This window comes from Bradysia coprophila, unplaced genomic scaffold, assembly GCF_014529535.1.
Source record: "Bradysia coprophila strain Holo2 unplaced genomic scaffold, BU_Bcop_v1 contig_232, whole genome shotgun sequence".
Classification (NCBI taxonomy): Eukaryota; Metazoa; Arthropoda; class Insecta; order Diptera; family Sciaridae; genus Bradysia; species Bradysia coprophila.
This window is the reverse complement of record NW_023503493.1, coordinates 15,522,102-15,548,991: the sequence shown is the minus strand read 5'-3', so window position 1 is coordinate 15,548,991 and position 26,890 is coordinate 15,522,102. Positions and strand designations below refer to the sequence as shown.

Genomic DNA, 26,890 nt, shown 5'->3' with positions numbered 1-26,890 from the left:
AGATTCATAGTTGCAATTCTCTCCCATTATATACAATGCCCGTTCATTAAAAATCAAGGCATATCTTTCGATTGAAATTACCATTAAATGTTTGTTCCAATTCGCTTTTGTGTACACACAAAATTAAATTTTTCTTTTATTACTCAATAGTCAGTTCATCAACCTCATTTCGACAATGTTATATAAAATGAATGAAAATGTTGTGGCAGAAAATATAAACAAATTTTGGCAAGCGCACTAAATGAATGTATATTCTTGCTAACTATCGGTAACATCAGAATCATTTTAAATCGTTTTGTGTGGCGTCATTTACTGTGTCAACAGTCAAGTTGCTATACAGAAAGTTTCTCTGTTCATAACTGTCACTTAGCACATTTATAATAAATTTGATGTTAGAAACTCGAAAACTGTTAAATTAGCTTGCATCATAGGGACATCATGGTACGAATGTACTAGACACATATGTATGCAAAGTGAAATGACTTATTTAGCAACTGTTACGTGACGTTTTTCAGCAGAGTAATTCTACTAGTTACACTGAGTGAGAACATTGCTTATTTATAAACTGGTGATGTTCCTGGTGGATACTTTGAGAGGAGTCTCTTGCCTTAGTGAAGTTGCTAGATCTGAATTTAGAGAAACTTTTTGCCAATATTGGGCCTGACCGTAAAGTCGTGTTTCACTCTTTCACGGAAACCGTTAAGATCAATAAGAACATTCGTGTCTCCCACAAATTATATGGCACGAGGCAACCGTCGAACGTTCACTTATTAATTTGAACTTGAGAATATTTCACAAAGTGCAAAAAAACGTTTTTTTAGATGGTCCAGACCACAGATCATTTAAATAAATGATCTGTGGTCCAGACATTGTACTCTTTTAACTTACAATTTGTGTTTGCACAGTCTGTCTGCCAATTTAATGTCGTTTTCACATTCGGTTCGACTGAATTAAACATATGTTTTACGCATTAGATCTTTTGCATCCTGACTGTTTTGACGTTAAAAGTGTTATTGGAATGATAAATAATAAAGCCAATTCAATCGTGGCGAGATAGAACACATCATCATTACAATCACCTAATTTTCCATCTAATTCTCAAACAATAAACCGATACCGACTCGAATGCCAATATTCACTCTCAATTGAAAGCTTCTGTGCTTAAATCGATTAACGACCGATATTCTTTCTGCACATTCAAGCCAGACAAATTTGTCGTTCATCCCGTTGTATACTTACATTGTCTATTGGCGTGTAAATCGGAAATTAACATTTTGTAATTTGTGATTCTATGTTTAAATATCTCTTTTCATGTTGATAGTGACGAAATTTGTTGTTATTATTTTTTTTTCGTATGCATTGACGTCATCGACTGTCCTCATTATTATTTTTTATTCCAATTTTTCGAAAGATTTTAAAGAAAGCGATATTTTGTACATGTTGTGTGGTTGGACGTGCGCTTATAATGAACAATTTATTATAATTGTTTCGAGACTGAACATAAAATAAAATAAAAATTAAAATTTTGGTTGAAGTCAATGTTCGTAATTTAATTTTGATAGCTTGTTCAGTATTGCACATTTTTGTTAATTATAATTAGTTAAGAATTGTGCATGTTTTTTACTGTTACAATGTGTTAGCAGTTTAAAAAGCAGAGCACAATTTATTTTCTTCAATTCACGTGATTCAGCGCACAACCTTAAATAGTTCTATTAGTGTCCCGAAACAACACTAAACTCTTCTCACCGCTCTCTTTATCAAATCTGTTGCTTCCATTTTTGAAGCTATAGTGTTTAGTTGAAAATCTTTTACTTCATTAGTTCTAAGACATATCATCTTCGTGCATGAGGCCAGACAAAAAAACGCTCGTTGATCATCAAAGTCAAATCAGATGTAATATTTATCAGTGTCTATTCAAGGATCAAGAAATTTCAAATCTTTGCCTGATATTGCTGTCCATCGAGTTGTCCATAATAATTTAATTTTGCAAGTGAAATTTTAATTTCACTAGTCAGAACTACAAAAACGTGCTGCGTGTGCATCCGTCACATCTTAATGTGCATAAACATGACCTGGTTATAATATCGAAAAGTCAAAGAAGAAATTGATGAATGAATGAATGATCAGTTATAACCAGAAATGAGCACAATTTCATTTACAATATTTTCATTTAACATTAAGCGTGGGCCGAAAGTATTCTGTTGTTTTTATCTAAAAATGGATCCATCTTCTGATAAAAACAATTGATGAATTTACCATTAACGGTACTATAAAAGTAAAACTTTTTGAATAAAAAAAAACGTTAAACAAATATTCAAGGTCGTCTATAAAGCGATTATATTATTTGTTGTGTTGTTAGGAATTCAGTTTCGCCGGAAAACTTCGAAGAAAACCCATAAAAACGAAAATAATCATTAAATGGGCACGAACTTCTAGATATTTTATTTCGAAATTTATGAGTTTGTTGTTTGTTTTATTTTTATTTTTTTCTGTTCGTTTCGCTATACTAGACCGAAAACAAATCTGTAAGTTTTTACTTTTATATTTTATATTTTCATGCTATATAGTGTCACATTTTATAAGTAATTTTCATGTCACGGAAAAGTAGAGTTTTAAGAGGAACGCATTTTTGTCGTTGTTCTCACTGGAGTGGAATATACATTTAAAAAAAAGAGTTAGAAGCAACGGTTCGGTGAATATTTTTTATTCCAGAGTAAAACACAAACAAATTTAATGACGAAGGTATAATTCAAACGCAGCATAACAACAAAATTCAAAACAAAAAATTTATTCGAGTTTCCATTTCACAACACATCATCCATAAGTCACTCACATCGTTAGCTTCCCTATAACGCAGTAACTCACATTAATAAATTACGACAAAAAAGTTTTAAAAACAAAAGTGTCGCTTAGGACGTTTTTAATTTATACTCTCTCTTCCTTCGTGGTGCACTATGTTAAGTAATTACCTTGAAAAATATTTGGTTGAGTACTCTTTCAAGTACTGTGTAATACCGACTGCTTCATGTCTTGAACCTTCACTTTTGTTGACTTTTTTGAATCACCGAATCTGTTACTTCTTTTGTTCAACATATTGTCTGTTGACATAAAATCTATTGCATCATTTGTTTCAACATACATTTTACTAAAAGCACTGTTACCGTAGGCTTTTTTGTCATTTGCTGTCGATAACAGACAAAATTAGCCGTTTCTGAAAGGTGAAAATCGAAGGGATGTTTCTTAAAAACATGTTGACCAAGGAAAGTTAAATTGCACTCGATCGATGTAACAACTTTTCCTTCATAGAAAATACGCACATACATTCTGAAGAAATGAGCGTCGTAGTTACATCAAAATGAAAGTTAATGGATAGTAGATTAGTGTCGGTTCACATTATAATAGCATAGGGTTTCCTTCAGAATTCGTCGTTATTACCGAAACACATTTCGTACATAAATATCTTTATGTCAAAGCAAAGTGGTCACATAAGTTGGTCAGGTTGATTTATTATCATTATGTAGTTCAGCCAACTTATTTGGGGTTTTTTCCTTATATTTCTCGCAAGAAAAAATAAAATTATTTTTCTGATGAACTAAATCGTGGATGGAGAATCAAGAAATGTAAGTCTTACATGTTTGGTGAACTGTCTGACTTCCCAAGTGCTTAGCAAGTGAAAACTTTTCAAACACGAGAACTTGTTCATTTAAATATTTTGAGAGTCAAAAGTTTTCCATATCTTTGATATATGCCACACGTTAAATATTGCGCTATATGGGAGCCATTTATTTCGGTGTTATAATAGCAAGGAGGTCTTGTGTGTAATATATATATGATGATGCAGCAGAATATTAAAGAATTTCTCTTCCTGTCTTCTGAAAGGGAGTAAAAGATTTGCAGGATTTCGTTTGCGGAAAATTTATTTTCTAAAATTGGTTTGGTTGTAATGTGCTACTATTTTTGCCAGTGTTAAGGTATAAACATCAATTCCACGTTTATAAATAATTCTCGTATACATTTGCCTTTCTGATATTTATATTACGGTGCAAAAATACCAGCCAAAGTGCTACAAAATCATCACACCAATATTTAATGGAACATTTTTCATACCATTTTTTTCATGGCGTTGAACATGTGGTTTTAACACGTTGCCATGTAATCGTTGTTTTTAGACATTTTTTGTCGAAGTCATGAGAGAATAACATACGCAGTGCATTTAAATGTATTCTTTGAACCACATTAAACTCAAATGCAACTGGATTTTTTCTTGTTGCACCTTGTGATACTTTAACATAAGTAAAAAATTAAGGGGATAAGGTAAATAAAAAAAAAAACATTTTTTTGTCCATCGTTGCAGCTAATACACGACGACACACGGTGGAAGTTTTATATTCATTATCACGTCTTAAATTAAGCTCAATTTTATGTCTCTCCAAGATTTTATTTTAATGGCTGTGTAGTTATACGAACTGTGTATTAAGTTGTTGGTGAAGTGATGGTTATCAAAGCCAATAAAATTAAAATAAACATTTGACAAATCGTCAAACACTTTCTTTAATTTGAATGTCGGTCTTCATTTATAAGAAGCTTTTCTCTGGGATTTTGTTTATTTTTGTGTTGTGTTTAATATCATATTATTAATATGTACTGCATATGCTCGGTTAGTGCTACGATAAATCCAACCATTCATTTATTCTATAAACAAATTATAACGTAAAAAGTGGCCTTGGTAGCCATTAGTCTAATAAAATATTAATTTCCTTTTAAATCACTTTCCCCACAAAATTAGAACATTGAAACACGAAAATATCACGCAACAAAGTTCAATGCTAATGAGTGTCTAGCTGAACCAAATAAAAACAAACCCTCGTTCTGAATTCCAACGCAAATCACCACATTCCACAAAATCCCCGCACATTACACGAAAAGTGATATCGTTATTCATCCCATCGACACAGAAAGACCTTGAAAGTCACCCACTACGAACGCTCGTGTGAAAACCAATATGCTAAAATGTTGAAACTACGATATGGAAATAACGTAAGACAAAAAAATTTTATTTACTGATTGGGTGGTGTTGAAAATGGCAAAATAAAGACGAAGAAGACAAGATAAGTTCGAAAATTGAATGTGGGATAGGGAATACACATCACCAATGGAAAAATTCTCAATAGATTTTCCTGTTGAGCGATATTTATATTAGGACATTACTTAGCATACGGAACTGTTTCACATAGATTCTCATAGTAATCACATAAATGTTAAGGTGGAGGGCTTCATTACAATATATATTTCGGTTGCCATTTGTAATTCTCGAATTATGGGTTCGCACGCAACAGCCAAATAGAGATTGAAGAATCGTCACACCATCCACTTTCATAAGTTATTGAATTCGTTAGATGCGAACGTTTCTTAAATGAATTTCTTGCGTTCGTAAGAATCTATTTCACTCGCTGTTTTTACGACTTTGCCATGACTCTAGGCCATAAAAGTAAGGAATTTCGTACGATATATAAGTCAGTGAAATGGATAATATGGTACCATTTTTATGGCATTTAGATTGTGTGTTCATATCCTTACACATTATTGTTTCATTTCGCTGATAGTTTACATAGAAGGAAATGGGTGGCCCTGCGACCTTTAAGGTTGTAACCATATGGCGTCGACCTTTACACATAGAAAATGGATTTTATTATTAAGACATCAACATTTGGTTATTCATTGTGTTTGTGACGGTAAATTCTGATGTCGAATATTAGCTTGTTATTAAGACAACTTCTAGTAGCTTCAAATCGATGACCACAATCGACCACTTTGAAGTTTTACATTCTGCGCAGAATGTCCGTGGTTTTAAGGCTATTTCTGAATTCTCTCAACCAGAATTTTATCAAAAATAAAATTCTTTGCTATGGAATTGTAAACCGTCAAAATAATTAAATTCACAAATTCAAGGGGGATTATATCATTCCAACCGGAAATTTAAACTGTTGTGACTGGACTGCTTTCAACATAAAATGTTATGGAAAAAACAAAAATTAACGAAAATGAAAAAGATTATCGAACATCAAAACTACCAACATGTGCTGGCATACATCTGTGCATTAGCTTTGAACACATACCCGGGTTGCACGGTTGGACAATTATTACGTTTTTGTATAAAAGAAAATATGTTTTTTTTTTGTTTAAAACCACATACAGTTGCCCACTGGCGATAGTATTTCTGTACATTTATAAGCAGTTCTGTACATATTTTGAAACAGTTCTGTATACACATTTTGAAACATGAAAAACGAAATTCGTTGCAGATTAGTGTACCATTGGTAACGAAACGAAACCACCTGACTAATAATACCGATGTATAATATATATCCTGATTATGTCATACATTACTCACATATATAATTTTCTAACTCGATTGTGGCATTATCACCTTGCACAACATATGTTTTCGAATTTAATCGAAATTTTAGGTCTGACAAATGTTGAATTCTCAACGATTTTACCCACTGTAGTTATGGTATGTCGATATTGTTCTACATATGGGTACTAATTTTCCATGTATTTTTGATGAGAAATTTTGTTGTTGGTTTTTTTCTTTCGGAAAATTGATGTGCGCTATATACAAAATTTGACCTTCGAATTCAATGTACGAGTGATTCACCTCTTCGGTTGACACAATCCATTGTCAAGGGAATTAGAAGCTATGTTCCATTGAAACTACGCAAAATATTCTACCAATATGTAAAAAAAAAACAAGGTGACACGGTGACACTGTCTTCAACTACTAGTTTCTCATTTAGTTCTATATAATATGCAAATAATGTAACTTCATAACATATATACTTATAGGCTCTGCTATATTTCGCATACACAAAAGAAAAATTGATCGATAAAATGGTTTTTTTTTTGGTGTGATTAATTGCTGAGATGGCATTTTGATGTTAGCTTAACCTTTTATTTTAAGTTCTCCGTCATTCGGCTACCAAGCCAAGGTCAGTTTTATGAATTCATTGATGAATTACTTTTTTATTATGCCCTTGGCGCCACATAATAGTAGCTATTATCGGTCTGTACTTCACTGGCAAATAATGACGTACTCCATCAGCGAAATTATTTGTATCAACGACATCCAATCATAACACCTTCCATGTCGATAAAACTCATTAGGAAAAACGAAAAGTGTGTTTCTAGAATTTGGTAGTTATTATTCATCAAAGTGAAGTGTGGAATTATTACATATCGACAGATGAGTGTTCCTTTCCCACTTTTTGTATATGTCACGTTTTACTGACAACAACAACCGAAACAACAACAACAAAAAAGCGAATATGAGTATTAGCTTGGGTATCAAAGAGAAATTTTCAGTTTCCTTCGACGATGATTTTTTTTCGTTTCGAATTTTAATTTTAAATTGCAATATATTGCCATTAATTACCTTCCTACATGGAATAATTATAATTACTGCGGACCTTCAATCATACCACTCATACTAACAATCTAGACGACATGCGTTGACTATTATGATTTGCTGATTAAGACATTTCGCGTCAATTCAAATTGCAAAACGCAACGCACATATCGTGCTGCAAATATTTGATTGGCGTCAATCAGTTCGTGCTAACACCAATATATATATATATATGTATATAAATTAGCGATCATACCTCCAGCACTATGACTGCTCCAATAGAAGCCCATTCCAAAGTATATAATGCATTCGGTTGTGTCGTAATGCAAACAAAAACAACCTCGGATTATTTGAAAGTCAGTCGCAAGTTTCTGTAAATAAATTTTTTATTACGGTGGAAGCAATTGTAAATTGGGTAAATCAAGCCGAGAGAGATATGAATCATATGCTAACAGATCGGCCATTATGATTTGTGGATAAACAATTTTTTTTATTTGTTGCTATCGATGGTCACAAAATATAATGCTCTGTTATTCGAAAGCAAACTGCTACAGCAGGGAGTGCCTTTTTTGCTGTAGTGCAAAAAAAATATATTGCAAATACACATGAACTTCATGTTTTTGCATTTAATTAAGACGTTGTTGTTATTAAAGGCAAACGAGAGAGGTAATAAACGAGTGTATACAAACACAATGTAAGTCGTTCGGTTGGTTTCTTCTAATAAATTAAAATTATAAAATGAGTCAACTTTTTTCTGGTACTTTAAATCAATGAAAACCAGTTTGAATTTGCGAACAAATAAACCGAGAGTTCAGATAGCTTCATCACACGAAAAAAAAAACGGTTGATTTCGATTAATACTCGTAAAACTGGACAAACTTTCTTCATTCAATTTCATTAAGACTGAAACCATTGTACCTCAGCTAAGTCGGTTATATCAATAGTATCATTGTGTCTTTTACCGTAGAGTAGGTTAGGTAGCTCATTCCATTCAGCTGAAGTAATTTGCAATAAATTAAACATTTAATCATGCTGTTATACCGGAATGCTTTTTTTAGTTTGGTCAATTAGTGAATTAAATTTGGTTGTTACGGCTAATCCGGCAATCACGTAATTTCTAATTGATGAATCCCATTGCGTTGTGGCTTATTTTCAGTTTTCTTTCTATTCCAACCCAGGGCATATTTTTGGAAATTTTTTTGCCAAAAATTTCCAAAAACTAACGTAAAAAAACCGAATCATTTCGAACGGTTGTGGCAACTACTGAGCTCAGCTTTGTGTTTTAGCCGGCTCTCAATGATTTTGTTTGATTACTGATGCTCTCATCTTACAAATTAATCATGCTTGACTTCATTTGAAAGCTGATAGTGTCAAGAATGAAACAAAATAATTGAGAGTCAGCTAAAACGCAAGGCTGAGTTCAGGAGTTGCCATAACCGTTCAAAATTATGGAAAAATTGAGTTCGCAGTTTTTGAAAATTTTTGGCAATTTTTGGGAAATTTTAAGAAAAATTTCCATTTTTTTTTTCAAAAATAGGCCCTGTGCTAACCAGCTCTTTTTCACAAATAGTCTGCGCAGTTCTAATTGTGAATGTGTTATCGTTCACTCTTGTTCTCCATAATCCCATCCATGCAGATATATCGGGAAAGAATGTTCAACGATGATACACAACGATACCATGTAACAATTTGCATTATTAACGATCTGATGGAAATACTGCGACGAATATTCTCGAAAACTGTTTTAATTGAGCACATTAAAGGTTTTATTTCGTTGCGGAGTCTGTCACTCATGGGATAATCTATTGTTTTGCTCATAAATACATTAGTAACAACCAACGCATAAATACATACCATTCCCAAACACTCCGCTCATTGAGACTTATCACTCCTTTTACAAGAAATATCCATATAATTAAGACGATATACGGCTATAATACGTATGGAGCTTACCTATTCAAGTAGCATAATGGCAATGTACGTGTAATATACAATGTGAATGATGAGGGGATCTTTATTATGTTACATATACCCGATGTTGTTAACCGCACTACACTATAATATGTTACGGTCTACTGACAATAGTACATTTTCACACACTTTACTTTGTTCAGATTGAATTATACAATTTTATTGCATTTTTTTCACTGGAACTTTTATATCTCATTTATTCAGAATTAAATCTTGCGTATTTTTGCTATTGTCAGATTTTTGCTGTCCGACCGACCAGGTCCGGACTGAGATTCATGGCTTGTTATTTGCAATATTTTAAGAATTTTTAAGAGTTCTCAGGAACTTTAGGAATTTTTGAGAATTTAATTTTTGAATTTTTAGGATTTTTAAAAGAAATTTTTATGAATTTTAAGAAGAATTGTGAGAACTTAAATTCCGAATAGTTTGCGAATAATATTCGCATCGACTGTTGATTTTTTTCTTAGCAGGTTCATCATAATATCAACAATTAGGGTAGAAGTTTCCATTTTTGTTTCCACGCTTACCTCTACAATGTTCCATTTATTGATAAAACGGATCTGCTTCAATATAAGTAAAATTTCCTGAAATATCTCAAAATGTAAATGCTGTGAACAAGTTGGCAAGTTGTGCATCTATGTGTTCACACACACAAAAAAAAATCCCCATCCAGAAATAACATATGGAACTGATGCATCAAAATTATTCAACAAATAGAATTTTCGATGTGAAAGAGAAACAGGTCTGCTTTTCACATTCATTTTTCAAACATTACACATATGTGCATTAAAAATGTTTCGTTTGGTATTATAATGTGCCTATGGGATAACTGAAAAGCCCTAACAGGTGAAGATAATAAATGGTCGTTAATTATACGGAATAAATTTATTAAGTTTTCCTGAAAACGTTTTCGCTTCGTTAATTTTTGGACAGCTATGAGAGTTTTACTCAATTAAGAATATTCTGCGAGGTAATAAAAAATTAACGAAAATTTCGTTTTAATCGTGGGATTTGTAGATATAACAAATTAGGGCCCTGAGACAATGGACTCGTGTAATTATTTTGAGGGAATTATTTCAATCGATTAAAGTACCACACATAAAATATGGACGCGAAACTATAGAATGGTCGTTTTTTGTCTTGTTACATTAGTGGAGTCGCGAAGTATGTAATTGTAGGTACATACAACATACATACACACGATATTCTTTTACAATTTATTTTTTTGTTCGTTCACTATTTTTTCAATATTGAACTTTATGGAAGTTTTGTCCTTGGATGTAATTTGAATGCCAAGTAAACATACAAGACACAAACAATAAATCCATTAAAAAAAGAGACTTCGAAAGTCAGGTATAGAAATTGTTTGCGTTGGAATTGGAATTGAATTTTCTTTTGTTCACAAAACGTATTTGGCTCGCAATATCCAAAAAAAAAGTTGGCTTTTCAGAATCGATGCGAATAGTTTATAAAAGACGTTTTCAATTTTATTTTAATGAATCGCCATTTGACGAATGGAGTCTTGTTATGGATAACAAAATATAAATTTTCATTGTGTAATCTTGATCAATGTTACTGGACTGAAATACTGACCAAAAACAAATTTTACGCCTTGACCGACCCGAATTTTTTGTCTTACAATTTATGAGATAAAATACGTACCGAAAATCTCATTTTTTTCCATTTCTCCTTTCAGGGTTCACGTGAAGAACGAGTGCCCAATTTACATGCATCACACGAACCAAATAACTCACACCAAAACACAACCTCACGTAATTTACGGCATTCACTTAGTACAAATTCCGGATCGACTCCAGCCTCACCCCAGTTAAACCATCACTTGTCCAATGGCCATCAATACCATTCACAATCATCAGTCAGCTCGCATTCATCATCCATTATATCGACGATTCCAGCATCACAGCGTGTACTTGAAGACACTCTGTCCAGATCCGGTCCGTATCCCATGATTGTGTTACCAAATACGGGATATTGGCTGGATGGCACAGATCACGAATGTGCGTTCGATTCACGCGGCAATGCGGTGCTACCACATGGGGCTTGGCGTGCTAAATTCGAAACCGATGACACAGCCAAATGTTATCGACGATTTTTCGTTACCCGTGAACATTCAAATTTGGTTGGACATGATGATGTTTTGGGACCAGTTCTGCTATCTATTAAAAACGAGAATGTGGCTAATCAAGAGCATGTTCGAATATTGTTGAGACTTAAAACTGGAACAATGCACGAAATAATCCCATTGTCGTGTCTTGCACCGAATCCCTCACCGGTTAAAATGGCCAGGTTACTAAACGATCAAATCAATGTGGATAACTTTATGCCAGTATTATGTCCGAAGACATCAGCTTTGATTGCCAGCTATGACGAACATGTTTTGGTTTCGACATTTAAATTTGGTGTTTTGTACCAGAGGTTCGGTCAGACCACCGAAGAAGAGTTGTTTGGCAACAATAACACTTCACCGGCGTTTGAGGAGTTTTTGGAAGTATTAGGTGATAAGATACAGTTGAAGGATCACAAGGGCTACAGAGGTGGCTTGGATATTCAAAACGGTCACACAGGTTGGTATTGAAATTCAGTCTTAGTGATAATTGTCCCTAATACCGACTATCACTTTCAGGTGATCTAGCAATTTACGAAGTATTTAAAGAACGTGAGGTCATGTTTCATGTGTCGACAATGCTACCGTACACCGATGGCGATCCACAGCAATTACAAAGGAAGCGACATATTGGCAACGATATTGTGGCTATTGTGTTTCAAGAATCGAACACACCATTTTCACCGGACATGATTGCCAGTCACTTTTTGCACGCATTCATTGTCGTTCAGCCACTCGACGCAAATTCACCCAACACAAGGTACAAAGTATCTGTCACCGCTCGCGATGATGTTCCATTTTTTGGACCCACTCTACCAAATCCTTCAGTATTCCGAAAAGGTCCGGAATTTAAGGAATTCTTATTGACGAAATTGATAAATGCCGAGAATGCGTGTTACAAAGCGGAGAAATTTGCAAAATTAGAATTGCGCACCAGATCTTCGCTGCTAATGAATTTGGTCGAGGAACTTAAAGAGAAGACTCGAGATTTTTTGGGTGCTGATTTGGTTGGTGGTGCTACGTCACCAGCTCCTGATACACCCAAATCGGATAGCAGTACGGCTGGTTCTCGATTTATTGACACAGTCAAGAAGGCGCTAATAGCCAGAGTCCGATCGCAACCGAATGATCCGAATGGAACACTTGAAAATGGAAAGAAAAAGCACAAAGAGTCGGGTCTCGTCGATGTGAATAATGTCAATGTAAGTTGGCTTTCAGAAAACCAATCAAAATTGTGATAACCAATCAATAGTCCAGGTTTGTAACCAGTGCGTTCAATTTACTTTCAGATGGCACGATCAAATTCAAAAACATCGAGCAGCTCGAAGAAGTCTCAAAATGATTCTGCAGCATCGTCACCCGATATTACGTCTCGCGGTCCACTAAGTTTGAACAACAACAACAACAATAATAACAATGGACCAATAGCCGCCACCATGTCTGAAACGAGTGACGATTCCAGTCTGAACAGCGTTGATTTGGATCCCATCGGTAATTTAATTTTCCATTTTTATTTCGTTTTTTATTCTTGAGTTTCCATTTTGTTTTCGTTTAAAATTTTGCTCATGGAAACGGACTCTCTTTTAACATTCAACTTATTCGCAAGTGTTTCCGAATATAGATGCGGGTGCTACTTACATAGACAGTGATACTGGATTGGAATCGATGTCATCGGCCGAAGCAACGACGAAGGCATGTTCATTGTGCTTGGATGGCAGCAATGGGATCGGGGCTCATGGTCAGAGTATTGGTGCGGGTATGCCGTCTTCAGAAGCCGGAATGCAAATTGATGGACTGAGACAGGAAGTGACTCGATTAAAATGTGATAAGTTAGATCTGCTACGACAGAATGTGGTGAGTAGCTTAACGTTTTTATATATTTATGAATCTGTTACTTCTTTTGTTGAAAATATCGTTTAGCCTTAGATTACAAATCTTGTACTTATTTAGTTTGACTAATACATTTCGCTATATAAGAGAACACTAGCCTGCGGTTATCGATTGTTTTTATCGTTTTTGTCTATAACAGATGACTATTCGTTTCTAAAAGATTGTTAAATTTCGTAATTTCAAATTCAAATTGAATGAGTTCATATAAGATTACAATATCATTTTTCATCAGATTTTAAATTTTCGTGAGTTAGTTTGTTTGCTAGTTTATAGAAGAAGTACTCGCATTTTACAGTCATACTAATTTCAAATACTATTTCTCAGTATTGTCCCCATGACCCAAATTGTCAATTGTCAAATTGTCCTCAAAGAAATACGGTGGTATTTTGACATCGTCAAAACGAAGTTAGTTTGCTGGAGAGATGTTTTATTTTTGTTTACCAATCATTCGACCTATTCGTGAGAAAGTATTCAAAAAAATGACTCTAAAGAACTGAAGCTAATGAAGCAAGATACAGCAGGCCCCAGTACTGGTAAATTTCGGTTTAAAAATCAAACCCAGATTGACACAATCACATTAAATGTGCATTTTTATGCACTTTTTATGTGCAAAAGCACATAAAATGTACATTTTTTGGGGAAACCTAATATATGGGAAAGAAATCAACTCATTTTGCACCTACGATAAAGCTTGCGTAGCCGACGCAACTAAAATACCAAAACCTCCATCCACATCCAATTCCAACAAAATGAATGAAAATTGACGAAACATTTTGTCCTACAGACATGTCAGCGCGACATAAAACGTTTACGTGAACGTGAACTATCGCTACAAGGAGATCTGGCTGCAGCCGGCAAAGAAATTCTAAGGCTACGTGATTTACTGAAGGAATACATGCCACCGAATGGTTCAACATCACATTCAATTCCGATGTAGACGAAACAAGACAGTTTTTGAATTCAGCCGCACAACATTTATAAAAAATATTTATCCAAAATAAATGTCTTCACAACCAGGCTATTTTAAGATAAAAGAAAATGAAAATGAAAGAAAAATTAATGAAAAATGTCACATTATATTTTTATAGATGTTCAATGTTGATGCAGCACATTTATATACACACACAGGCACCAGACACATACATATTATTCAATGAGCCTAAATTGATTTACTTTTACAAAAAACAAAATGGCTTACTAAATCATTGTTAGAGAAGATTATTACAAAGAAGAAGAAAGTTTCAAAAAAAAAATTTATTAAAATGTAGAAAACAAAAATTGCACTGACTTGCTACAGCTACAGCTACAGCATTATGGTAGATGTTGATATGAGATAACAAAAAAAAAAACTACTTAAAAAAAAGATGAATGTCAATTAAATGTTTTTTAAATGTAAATATGAAATTAAGAAAATATAAAACCAAAATGTACGTTTTTGAGAAAGACGTCTCTTACATCTATAATACAGAAAAGAAAACATTTAACCGTAACCAGAGAAATAGATGGAAAAAATGGTACCAAAATTACACAATATTCTCCAATCTTTGTAAAAAATTTGTTTTTTTTATTCTTTTCACTTGTTTCTTTCTTTTTAAATAAATTATTTACAAATGAAATTTTTACATGATTTATAGGAGAAGAAAAAGGCGACGATTGAAACGAAAATGTCATTTTGTGCAATAAAAAAATTTATTTGGAGAGAAAATCATCGCACCTGCATATATTGCACTGATGTGTTTAATAATAAAAAAAAATATTTTTTTTTGTTTTAATCCTCCACCTTCTCTTAACTTAATTTTACTCTCAATATTTATTAACACCTCTTATAATATCCACTACGAATGGACAATTACAAAAAAATGATACCAAAGTTAACATTCCTCCCCCTTTTTTTAAAGAAGAAGAAGAACATTTTAATTTGATGAAAGTTTTTGTTAAATAAAAAAAAAATCGAAAATCAAATTTAAAAGAAAAAGTGAAACTCTGAAATGAATGTTTAATATTTAAACAAAAAAAAATAATTTAAATTTTTTATGAGCAGAGGTTTTTAAGAACCGACCAAATTTATCACAGCGACAAGGAGCTGCATTTTTCTCGTGTGCAGAACAAATTTTTACGAACCAGTTATACTGATGAGGACATTTGAAATCATGATAATTTTCTGAAAAATATTACAAATTTCAAACTAAAAAAATCTCACTGAAAAATGAAAACGAAACAAAATTTTGATAAAAAAAATTATTTGAGTCCACAATAAAAATCGAAGCAAATTAAATCGGAGACGAATGAATTATAGAGCGCTATTAAGTGAAACCTACATAGAGTTTAACTTTAATTTAATTAATTACAAAAATAAATGAAAAAACTCTATTAAAAAATAAATGAAAATTAACCTAAACGACTACATCAATTTTGTTTAACCCTTTTTTTACACATAAAATCTATGAAATTGTTAATTTTTAGGTTGATTTGTTTAAGAGAAAAAGAACCTTTAACTAGTTAAACTTGTAAATTTTCTATTTATATATATAAATTAACATTGAACTTCATCAAAGATTGGAACAGAATTATATATATATTACAATTAAATAAGATAAATCAATGAAAGATACAAATTAAATAACAAAATAAATTATTGAAAATTATTCGCCTGTCGTTTTATTTTATTTTGTCCAGTTGCTTATTAGGGTGGATCGATTACACAATTTTAATTTTTATCCAAAAAGCACAAAGTGTTTCATGACCATCAGATCATTTTCTAGAAGAACGTTTTGTAAAATTTATGTTTCAAGGATACCACCTGAGCTATTTTTGAGTAGAGCATTACTTACATCTCCCTTAATACCACTTGATTTTTCAAACATTTATAGAATGGAATCATTTTCCGATAGGTGAGCCACAAAATGTGCGGAAAGGCTTACAGTACTATTAATTCGAATTTGAAAAGAATCAGTGTTGTACACTTCCCGGTCAATCAAAATAGAAATCTCTCCGCGAAAAACTTCTCAATTTTGAAGTGAAACATCGGACAGTAGATCGATCATGACCTAGGTCAAATTAATCGTTATCTAACTCACCGTTTCGTTAGGAATTTATAACAAAAGAGTTTTTGAAAATTGTGTGAAAAATGTCAAGAAAATTTGCATTTTAAAGTGCTGCACAAATCCGAAAATCTTTATGAAATTTAAAAATTTATCATTCGTGCTAGTTCAATGTTTTTGTTTCTGAAATAGGTTGTCACGAAAGAGGTTGAACTAAGCTCTTCAACGACACCTCACATCAGAGCCTTTTTTAACATACAAAGTCGGAGGAAAAGTGCACCCCAGTCCCCTATCAGTGCACCACACTTTTGATAAATGCACCCCAGTGCACCCCAGTGCACCCCACTTTTTATAAATCCGTCCAGTGAACTTAATTGCCACATCGTTTCTTAAAACTTTGCGCTGCGATTCAAAATTTTCATTCGCTGTAATCCAAAAGTTTCATTATTCGAATTCACAAAGCGCACCTCGGCGCATACATCGACCAATGATGCGACCCTTCAAATCACGTTAGAAACAACGACTCAAATAAAAATCATCGCGTCCGATTGAATTTGCTATCGATTATCAAATTATGCCCACCAATTACCCATACCCAAGCGCACTATTTGTCCGAAATCTTCGTAGAAAATGTCTGAAATTTTAATGAAAATTGTCCGAAAAATTCAGTGGGAGGTCTGACCTACCTTCACAGCTGTTAACGACAGTGCCGGCTTAGCCTATGTGCTAAGCCAAGGGCGCTGGGAATAAGAAATGGGGTGCTGGAAATGGTAGCTGTAATACGAAGCCCAGGGCGCTGAAGAGGTGCCGGATACAGAAAACAAAAAATGTAAATTTTATGATAAACGTCGGCTTTTTTGTGAGGGCCCTTTCGAGAAAAAAATTGGGCCCTTCGGAAAGTTGTGCACCCCAGTGAAAAATCCTTATAAAAGGCACTGCCTCACATGCCATTGAAGTGACCCTTTTTGGAAAAACTGACACACTCATTCTAAGCGCAAGGAAAATCCCGATCACGTTCTGATACCGAAAATTTTGATTAAGGCTTACTATCTGGAAAATTTCAGGTCAGGTCCATTCAGATCATGACCTAAATGACCTGAAACCTGAATTTGACCTGAATATTTTCAGGTTGACCTGATATTTTTGTGTTTTTTTTTCTAAATGGTTTATTTAACAGTATTTTACATTATTTATAAATAAAATAATTCTGCCAAGTTCTTCGAAAGTGGAATTGTACCAAGAATCGATGCAACATTTCCACGCTGAATTGAGAGTGCTAATCGCTTGAACATAAAATTTGTCGCTCTTTTCTCATGAGTAACTTCAGCGATCTTGCTTCCAATTGCTTTTATTAGTTTAATTGCTTCTTTGCCAAACACACGCCAAGGCTTACTATTAAATTTTCGTTGTCTTAGAGCAGACGCTCATGGTTCGCTTGTAAAAAAATCCAAAGGTACGGAAAGTCGTACAATTTTCAGTAGGATCATTAGCTACACTTCGAACATTTTACATTTTATATGGGGTCAATAAGTAACTTTAACTTTAGAACTGAAAGCTCTTATTACCTAACCAGAAATGCTTATGAGTTGTCAGTATCATCTAATTTAAATTCCGTCGTACTCTACATAGAGTAGACATTTCTTGATATAACAATACTAATTACTAAAATACTAACAACTGTAGAATGGACGTTAATAGCCGAACTACTAGGATAAAAAGACAAATTAAAATCCGTGAATCCGACAAGCACCCGGACTAAATACACAAATGGGAAAAATAAATTTTCTTAATTTTTGTTCTTTGGTGACTCGTGACAGGGAGTGTTCAAAATTCGTGGAAGCGACTTGTTCTACATGATCTTTGTATTTGTTGAGCAAAAATATGAGTGAAGAATAGTTTTCGAAAGCTCCCAAGTTAACAAGAATCCAAGAATTAGTATAATTATTTCTGAATTATTTCTGAATTATTTCTGAATTATTTCTGAATTATTTCTGAATTATTTCTGAATTATTTCTGATTATATATTTTTAGCCTCATACGACTGCAGACAAAAAGTTTTTAAATTGATAGGTTCCAATAGAAAAACTAGGCGACACTACATTCCTATTCCAAGTTTGAGCGTCAATATGTCTAAAAAACTTGTCAACATGGAAACTAACATCAACAGAAGTAGGGGGATATGATTGCCAATCGTAAAGTTCTAAATGAGCCAAACTGAAAAACGTGGTAGTATTCAGATGTAGGTTTTCAAAAGTTTTCGAAAAATTGCGCCCGATTATTAAACGTTTGTCGAATTTTTGTTTGAATCGTTTGAATGGACATAAATTTGACAAGCAACCGAAAGAACGCAGTCACAATCGTATGACACAAACCAACAACAACAACAGTAACAACACAAAAATAATTTGCCTTCGTTTCGCTGAAAAAATTGCGATAAAATTATAGTTTAACCATGACACCAAGTGGATATGAGTTGAGTAAATACAAAAAAATCGCTGCCTGTTCTGCATTAGTTTCAACGTAAGTCAAAACATTTGACATTCCACTTAAAAATGTAACAAAAGGATATGCTCGTAATTCGACCCCGTTGATTATAATTTGAATTTAATTCATTTTTTCTCTTGTTGATATCAGGGTCGGATCGGTGGTCTATTTTTATTACAAAATGGAACAGTCGTTGAATGCAATAATTAACACAAACGTTCTGGACATTGACAAAAAGCGGCCCGATTACATTTACCTTAAGTATTCGATTTACAAAGAATCATTGGCTGAAATCAAGCACAGTCAGACTTACGATAAGGTCAGTTTTGTTATGTGTTGCGCAAAGCTCAGTCAAGGACAATTGAACTTTTTTGCGAATTTTATTTTAGTTTTAAGACATGTCTAACGTCGACACCACTTCTCTATGTGTTCATTCCGATTGCTACTACGCACTTTCCTATATGTTACAGAACTGGATCAACATTTTCATAAATCCATTGGGGAAGTGGTGGAAATCTCTGAAACATTCGGTCGCTTGGCGTCTACTAGAAGTAGCAAAATCAGATGATAAACATCAGCGAATGAAGGCTATCCATCAGCTAGCCCGGATCGATCATCTGAAAGATTGGGACTTTCAACACTTAGCCCAGCAATGCAATGCAACGTCTGCCGTTTCATTAGCGCGAAATAATTGCGATCTACGATGGTTTCTACCACCACGAGCTGAAAGAGCGGTTCGACAGCCGAAGAGTTTGATTTATGAATTGCGTGACCAGATTGCAGCACTGCAGCCGAACAAATGTGTGAATTTTTTCCATGGCACGGTTCTGAATAAATTCAACATCTTGAAGGGATTCGAATACGACGACCAGTGGCATCCGCTTGATAAGTGCAAGGTCAGCAAACAGGAAACGGAGTTCTTGAAACAATGTTTGGAAGTACTGATTCATTTGACCAAAGAAGCAGACGTCGTTCGAACGCTGATCAACGAGCGTACGCTGGAAACTCTAATGGAAGTCCAGAAATTGTTCCATAAAAATCTGGAGATGAAATTTTTGCTGGCAAAAGTGATTTCGAATATGTCATTGGTGGCATGCGATGACTTTTTTGTGACAGGATGGGTTGGCATTTTGGCTGAATGGTCCCGAAATCCTGATCTTCGTGTACAAGTAACAGCCGCAAAGGTGAACATTTACTCTTACACCGAAGCGAATCAAAAGCGTTTTCATGGGATTCATGTTTTAGGCTCTAAATAATATGGACCATGACGACAACATTCGTTGCACATATCCATCTCGAATCTATCCACTGCACCCGAAGACCCAACTGAAACGCAGACCCGACGTTGATATTGTCTTCGTTCACGGACTGTTAGGTAACGTTACACAAAATGATTGTCCTTTGTGCATAGCAAACAAAATTATTGTTCGCATTCAGGCGGAGTGTTTGTGACGTGGCGTCAGAAGGATCGCGACTACCCCGACGAATTGGGATTATACGGTAAGCAAACGATTGACTCATTTGATGACGATTTATTTCTGGTGGGAGACGGTAGAATACGCAAAAGTTCAGATTTTGAACGAAACGACAGGCCCAGCGGTAAGTTGCCAAAATTGTATCGCAAATGCTCATGTCCAAAAAAAAGTTGACATTTTATTCGATCATCATCGCGCTTGACTTTGTTTGTTACTAACCGACCACAGTCAATTCACTTTTTCCTGTTTGAACCTGTGAAGTTGTTGCTTACAGTTTGTTTAGCTCCGGTGGAGGTCCAACTGAATTAACAAGTAGAAATTTTGAATGTTGCCGGAAAGGTAATTTTACTCTGGCAGTTACGTTCTGCTGTTCACAAAATTTTGACTTCATAATCATGTACGGGAACAGTGTACCCACTCTTACAGTTGTAACATTTTGAATTGGTATGTGGGATCCTGATTTTCACAATGTGGCCTTGGATGAAGTTGTAATTTTTTGACGACAATTTTGTTTGAATTTGACTTTGATTTTCAACATTAGACCAAAAATCGAGATGGAATACAAAGGACATAAAAGTCTTCGCTTCGAAATTTTGCGATTCTTGAAACTTGATACTGTAGAATATGGTACGGTACGCACGAATCGGCTGTAAAGCATACTTTGTTGTTGTTTTAAATTTTATGTCCTTACTGTGTGTGAAATGGCATCAGATCCACTAGTTCTTGTCCGTTAGTTCAGTGAAATTAACAATCATTTGAAAGGAGTTACCTTGTGCCTCTCGTATTCATCCAGATTTTATTTCTATTCAGATACGATTTTATACGACGAGGAAGAGCTGATTAGCACACAGCCCGCTAAAAAACCGAAAACTATTCTCAGTGACATTGCAACAAATGTAAGTCGAACACGATTTCCCATCCACTACAACCAAATCTCCAATTTTCAATTCATTTTCCAGGAACTCATTGCCACTCTCAACACATCAGGCGAACTGAATTCCGATTGGGAAGTTGTGTTTCCCGATTGTCCATTGTATTCCAAAAATGACTCGTTTAACGGACCGTACTCGATAATCGGCGATAAATGGAAAAATGATGATCGCAGCGAGGAGTACACATACTGTTGGCCGATGGATTGGTTACCGTTCGATTGTCCGAATCTTCGTATCATCGGGATAAATTATGAGACTGCCTTGACAGAATGGCAGGCTAAGCATACGTGTACCTGCGAAAAGGGTAGAGGAACGCTAAAAAATCGTTCCGACGAATTGATGAAAAGTTTAGCGGACGCTGGCTTAGGGAAAGACAGACCAATCGTTTGGGTGGGTCATTCCATGGGTGGTTTGCTTATCAAGGAAATAATCGTTCAGGCGATGAATGATAGTAATGAGGACATCAAGAAATTGGCATTAAATACGAGAGGAATATTGTTCCTTGGCACACCGCACAAAGGCAGTTCAGTGGCCAAACTGAAGCAACATATCCAATTTTTGCTATCTCCAACCATTGAAGTGAAAGAACTAGAAGAAAATGGAAGTTTTCTATTGTCGTTACATGACAAGTTTGTCGATTATTTACATGAAATGAACGAAAAAGTGAACATAGTAAGTGTCGTCGAAGGCAGTCCCACAATGCTGACAAGTTTCAAGTTTCCCATACGAATTGTGACACAAGAATCGGCTAAACTACAGTTTGGCGACTTTTACGTTTTGAACGTGGACCATTTGGGACTCAGCAAACCCAATACACAACAATCCTTCTTGTACCAAAGACTACTGATGGTCATCAAAGACGTTCTTGTTGCATACGCCAAAGAAAACACCGTCCAGATGGAGCATGACGATGACTGTGAGCCACGTGAGCCACATTAACTCGAAATATTTTTCTTTTTCTTTTTTTTTTGTTGTTATTGAGATGTAAGATAGAGAAAGCCAATTTTATTTTTTGAATATTTTTACATGACAAATACGCTCAAACGATGATTAGCTCATCTGTCGATCTTGTAGCTTCAGTTTTGTTTTTTGTATTTTCGTAATTTTATTGAGATGTGGCCGATATGACAAAGTTCTAATTCACTTGTCCGAACTATGAACGGTTGATCGGTAATATTGTTTTTCAAAATTTGTAGTGACACAAGACGTTACAGTTCGATATCAATCAAAAATATCAATAAAGCGACGACACCAGAGATAATCTCTATAAAGACTCATCAATTTTGGAACGTAGGGCGATCAGGGCGATGTTGAGCACCGAAATTATTTGTAATGTAAATGAAACGAATCCGGCGTAGTCTATGTAAAATACTCCCAAAGACGTCTTTCGGATGGGTGGAAAAGAGGCGGAGCGCACGCAATCCCTCATGTTTGGTGTGAAACATACGCATTAACAATAAAACTTGTTTGAGTGCTGGAAGGGCCCTAACAAAGGTAGACCTAGTGTAAGCTTAATCAGTTCGCATTGTTGAGAAACCAAATTGATGATGACGTATTGTCACATAAATAGTCCAATTAAAATTCTGAAAAATATGACGTGTCCAGAAAGTCAGATTATCTCGAATTTTCCACCCTCGTTAGGAACCTTCTAGCACTCTCTAAACTTCTTACGTGAGACAATAATTTCGTAGAGTTTAAATCGTAGAATTATTAGGATAGACGTGGATGTAGCCTATTTAATTGTGTTTGAAATACGTACAATTGAAAGTGAATGAGAAATTTGCTGTATATAGTGTTGATAGTGATCTTCCATTGCAAACGCATCACTAGATTACACAGTCACTACTGTTGTTTCAGGTATTTTAAGTTTGATTGAAGATCTAGTACTTCCTCAGTTTTAACACTGTTTAATAAACAGACCTGTTCCAAAAGAAATAATTTCCTCTTTTAAGCTGCTCCTGATTTCTACGGTCTTCATATGTGTGTAAAAGTCTATTGTATATCGCTTCAATCGGAATTACGAAATGTTTGAATTTTGCTTTGGAAATTTTGTTACCGACCTTGAAACGCTTAAAAAGCTAAAATTCGTCGAATTTATATTTTATTCCTTAGACTCAACCGTTTTTTGTTTTTATTGAATTTGCCATTTATTTAGACTAGGTACAAGTACAACCAGTAGAACAAAAGCATTGTGATATTAAATTTTATGAAACCGAAACGGATACCTTGGCATTTTTATTTATTTGACAAGTTGTCCATGTACCACAAGACATTTTCCGTAACAATGCGCTTTAACTGCCACTAAATAATTTTTATTTGCGACACCTTAACGACACATTAAATCATCGAACAACACCTGGTCGAAAAGATTTTTCCGCCTCCACATATAAAAGCAACTGTCTCGGTCTACCTATCAGCGCACAACTCAAAATGCATTTCGTCGCTCTGTTGCAATTAATCATTTTGATGTGCATGGAAATTAGCATATTTACTGGTCACTCGGTCGGACCGAACACAACCATCGGTTTTCTTTGTAAATCAGGCGGAATATTGGATGTGAATCAGGTGTGTGATGGTCGTTCGGATTGTTATGATGGTTCCGATGAGATCAAAGAGCTTTGCTACCGTATCATTTGCCCGGATGGTCAGTTTCGGTGTCATTATGGTGCCTGCATTGCAAAATCGAAAAAATGCAACGGGATACGTGATTGCTCTGATGGTTTGTTACATGGATCGAAGGATTGACCGGATTAAATTACTTGAAAATTTCAATTCTGTGATTGAAGGTTCTGACGAAATTCAGTGTGGTCGACGAGAACGTAGCTGTGGGTAAGTGTATACACGAAAACTTGAATTCAAACTGTAACCGTTGTTGCTTGTCCGAGCAGTCAAAACGAGTTTCTGTGTAAAACAATCTCCAAATGCATTCCTCAATCGGCTATTTGTGATGGTAACGATGATTGCGAGGATGGTTCGGACGAATCAAAATTAATTTGTGATCAGGAATTGTGCCCCTTGGGAACATTCAAATGCAGTAATTTTATGAAATATTTTGAACATCACTCGTGATGGATTGGATACTCGTGATGTCTGTGTGCTGAACGAATCAAGGTCATCGCAGCATTTTTTGACTTTCGAAATACTGCAAGATACACCTGTAAATATTGCAAGCTGCCATCTGAGCTCGATTTCTTCAGCACGCATATATGTCGAGTTTGGAGTGTTGAGTTTTGTATGTTCATTGATCCCTCTTGTGACAGAGTATGGAGGTTGTATTCAGCTATCAGGACAATGTGACGGTTTTAATGATTGCATAGATGGATCGGATGAAACTCCAACGATATGCTTAGCAATACAATGTCCTAAATGCCGTAAGACTATTAAATGTCCACCAATAATGTCATCAAGACTTACAGTAACGTGTACATTAAATGAAGATGATGTACCGTGCAATCAGCCGATGGATCCAGGCACAATTGCAAAATTTGAATGCAAGTAAGGCAGCAAGGTTTTTTGAAGTGTTGTGACTTCATTTCAGAACTGAAGTACTCACATTGGCGAATGCTATCTGTTGGCCAGCAAACTAAAATCAATAAATTATTTCCCAAGAGAATTCTACAAATCTGCGAGCATCAGAGATGAAACTAGCGATCAATCCGTATGCCAGTTGGATGGTAATTGGTCGCGAGACATTCTAAAGTGTGTACCAGAATGTGGACAGATCAGTTCTGCGATCCCATTGGTTATGAATGGCTGGGATGCTGTGGTTCCTTTCCCTTGGCACGTCAATTTATATGTTCGTACGAAAATCGACTACCAATTCTGGTGTGGTGGTACGTTGATCTCGGAAGCAATCGTAGTTACGGGTAGTTATTTGAATTATTGTTACCTGGGTCTGACGTTTTGATGTCATTAAATAACAGCCGCTCATTGTGTGTGGAATATAAAGACGAATCTCCTGAAATTGTCAATGGGATCAACAAGCAGTCTGTTGAATGACCCGAAGAATGCGTACGTAAAGACATTTACAGCGAAAAGGACTATCATTCATCCACTGTACCAAGACAAGTGTGCCAATGATAATAATTAATTGGAGAATTCAAATAAAAAATCGATTTTCTGTAGATTTGGAAACTACGGTTCCGACATTGCCCTTATCGAAATTGATGGAAACGTGGATCTGAACAGTTTCTTTTTGCCAGCGTGCATCGATTGGAATCTGGACGACATAACTTCTCATCTGAGCCACACTAATCTCGGATATGTCACTGGAATGGGTGTTAGTGAGGACAATTTGTTTAGTGATCGTTTGAAAGTAACCTCGTTACCAGTAGTGGGCGACCGAGAATGTATGGAAAAACAGCAGCTTGACTTCCGAAAATACGTGACCTTTACAACATTCTGCGCGGGCTGGGAAAACGGGACTGGGGTCTGTAACGGAGACTCTGGATCTGGATTAACATTTTCAACGAAAGACTTATGGTATCTTCAGGTAATTAACACGTCGAATGGACGGGCTGTATCGTCCATTTTATTCACAATATTTGAACGATTTTGAAACTTAATTTAGGGTATTGTAAGTTTAAGTCCAAGACGGCCATCGACTAATCTCTGTGATACCAGTCAGTTTACTATATTCACTAAAGTTGGAATGTATGTGGCCTGGATTAAAAATATTTTGTCCGAAGTACATTCTCATCACGATTTCACTTCTAAATGTGTGTGAAGAAAGTGCTCGTTTTGTATTTATTTTTCTTCAAATCACGTTATTGTACAACAAAAACATTATTGTGACTAAGTCCAATTAAGATAATAAAGTCTTCAGAAGCTTCAGAATACATTTTTTTTCGGAAACTCTCCACATGCATTTTGTACAATTAAATCCCCCTAAGATGTCATTTATAGATAGTTTCACAGAAAGTGGCAAAACCAAATCAATCCATCGAAGTCAAAGAATACTTTATTAGTGAGAATCTTCTACTTCTTTAAGTTTAACAAACAGTTTAGTATATATAAGAATATATAAGAGAACCTGGAGAACCTGGAGAACCTAGAACTCAACACTTTCTTCTCGTCGTTTTGATAACATAGATAGCAAGTCCTTTGGATTGTATTTTTTCACAATTCACTTTACACAGATAAGAGTCACTATTATAACTTTTTCTCAAAATGCTTACGTAAATGTGCTTTCAGTCTTGCCCTAAGAACGGCTTGGGTTCCGGTGGAATCGAGGCCTAGGCGTCCCAACTCTCTTACTAGCTCAGGCTTTGACATGGTGTTAGGGTCCATGGTTGAATTTTACTGGGGAAAGGCTTGTGACAAAATGAACGTTTCGCTATTGAATTTTTTTCCAATGGTTTACAAGTTTAATTTTTTTCAAGGGTGTCCAAAACCATTCTAGACTCAGTGTTTTTGGGAAAAAAGTTTGACTCGTATGGTGAATAATTGTGAACTGGAAGTCGTAGCGGGTCTTTGAGGAATATATACAAAAGACAAGTCCCTTTCAGCTATGTCTATATCGTTGATCAAGGTGGACCGAAAAATAATTTTTGATGGAGAAACAAATG

General features: G+C 35.0%; 3 protein-coding genes across 15 annotated transcripts in view; all 3 read left to right on the top strand.

Annotated features, from left to right (window-relative positions):
* Positions 1-14,858, top strand: part of LOC119076960 (rap1 GTPase-activating protein 1) — a 194,821-nt gene extending 179,963 nt beyond the window's left edge. For 7 of the 12 annotated variants that reach the window (XM_037184039.1, XM_037184043.1, XM_037184042.1 and 4 more), the window contains 5 exons: positions 11,073-11,961; positions 12,021-12,703; positions 12,791-12,992; positions 13,108-13,355; positions 14,176-14,858. In XM_037184039.1, the coding sequence (XP_037039934.1) occupies positions 11,073-11,961; positions 12,021-12,703; positions 12,791-12,992; positions 13,108-13,355; positions 14,176-14,328 (2,175 nt within the window). In that variant the 3' untranslated portion in view covers positions 14,329-14,858. The remainder of the gene's footprint in view (positions 1-11,072; positions 11,962-12,020; positions 12,704-12,790; positions 12,993-13,107; positions 13,356-14,175) is intronic. The other 5 variants (XM_037184041.1, XM_037184044.1, XM_037184047.1 and 2 more) reach the window with 1 other exon arrangement.
* A 3,934-nt stretch (positions 14,859-18,792) lies between these two features.
* LOC119076955 (protein SERAC1) lies at positions 18,793-23,545 on the top strand. Of its 2 annotated transcripts, none has more exons than XM_037184034.1 (7): positions 18,793-18,952; positions 19,067-19,235; positions 19,387-20,100; positions 20,162-20,291; positions 20,354-20,416; positions 21,202-21,287; positions 21,351-23,545. In XM_037184034.1, exons 1-7 carry the CDS (start codon positions 18,885-18,887, stop codon positions 22,260-22,262), a joined length of 2,142 nt encoding a protein of 713 aa, XP_037039929.1. In that variant the 5' UTR covers positions 18,793-18,884; the 3' UTR covers positions 22,263-23,545. The 2 variants fall into 2 exon arrangements, with proteins under 2 accessions (XP_037039929.1, XP_037039928.1); XM_037184033.1 differs by having other exon boundaries at positions 20,354-20,515.
* Positions 23,546-23,728: 183 nt separating this feature from the next.
* LOC119076956 (modular serine protease-like) lies at positions 23,729-26,068 on the top strand. The gene is made up of 8 exons (XM_037184035.1): positions 23,729-24,042; positions 24,110-24,152; positions 24,212-24,357; positions 24,584-24,818; positions 24,933-25,189; positions 25,247-25,391; positions 25,449-25,815; positions 25,894-26,068. The coding sequence occupies exons 1-8, from the start codon at positions 23,754-23,756 to the stop codon at positions 26,047-26,049; spliced, it is 1,638 nt and encodes a 545-aa protein (XP_037039930.1). The 5' UTR covers positions 23,729-23,753; the 3' UTR covers positions 26,050-26,068.
* Positions 26,069-26,890: the final 822 nt, after the last annotated feature.

Bases quoted from the DNA above. Each gene is read 5' to 3' on its own strand.
- LOC119076955 (XM_037184033.1), top strand. From the start codon at position 18,885: ATGACACCAAGTGGATATGAGTTGAGTAAATACAAAAAAATCGCTGCC. The intron at 18,953-19,066 runs GTAAGTCAAAAC...TGTTGATATCAG, and splicing joins TGTTCTGCATTAGTTTCAAC to GGTCGGATCGGTGGTCTATT. The intron at 19,236-19,386 runs GTCAGTTTTGTT...TATATGTTACAG, and splicing joins ACAGTCAGACTTACGATAAG to AACTGGATCAACATTTTCAT.
- LOC119076956 (XM_037184035.1), top strand. From the start codon at position 23,754: ATGCATTTCGTCGCTCTGTTGCAATTAATCATTTTGATGTGCATGGAA. The intron at 24,358-24,583 runs GTAATTTTATGA...CTCTTGTGACAG, and splicing joins CTTGGGAACATTCAAATGCA to AGTATGGAGGTTGTATTCAG. The intron at 24,819-24,932 runs GTAAGGCAGCAA...TTATTTCCCAAG, and splicing joins ATTGCAAAATTTGAATGCAA to AGAATTCTACAAATCTGCGA.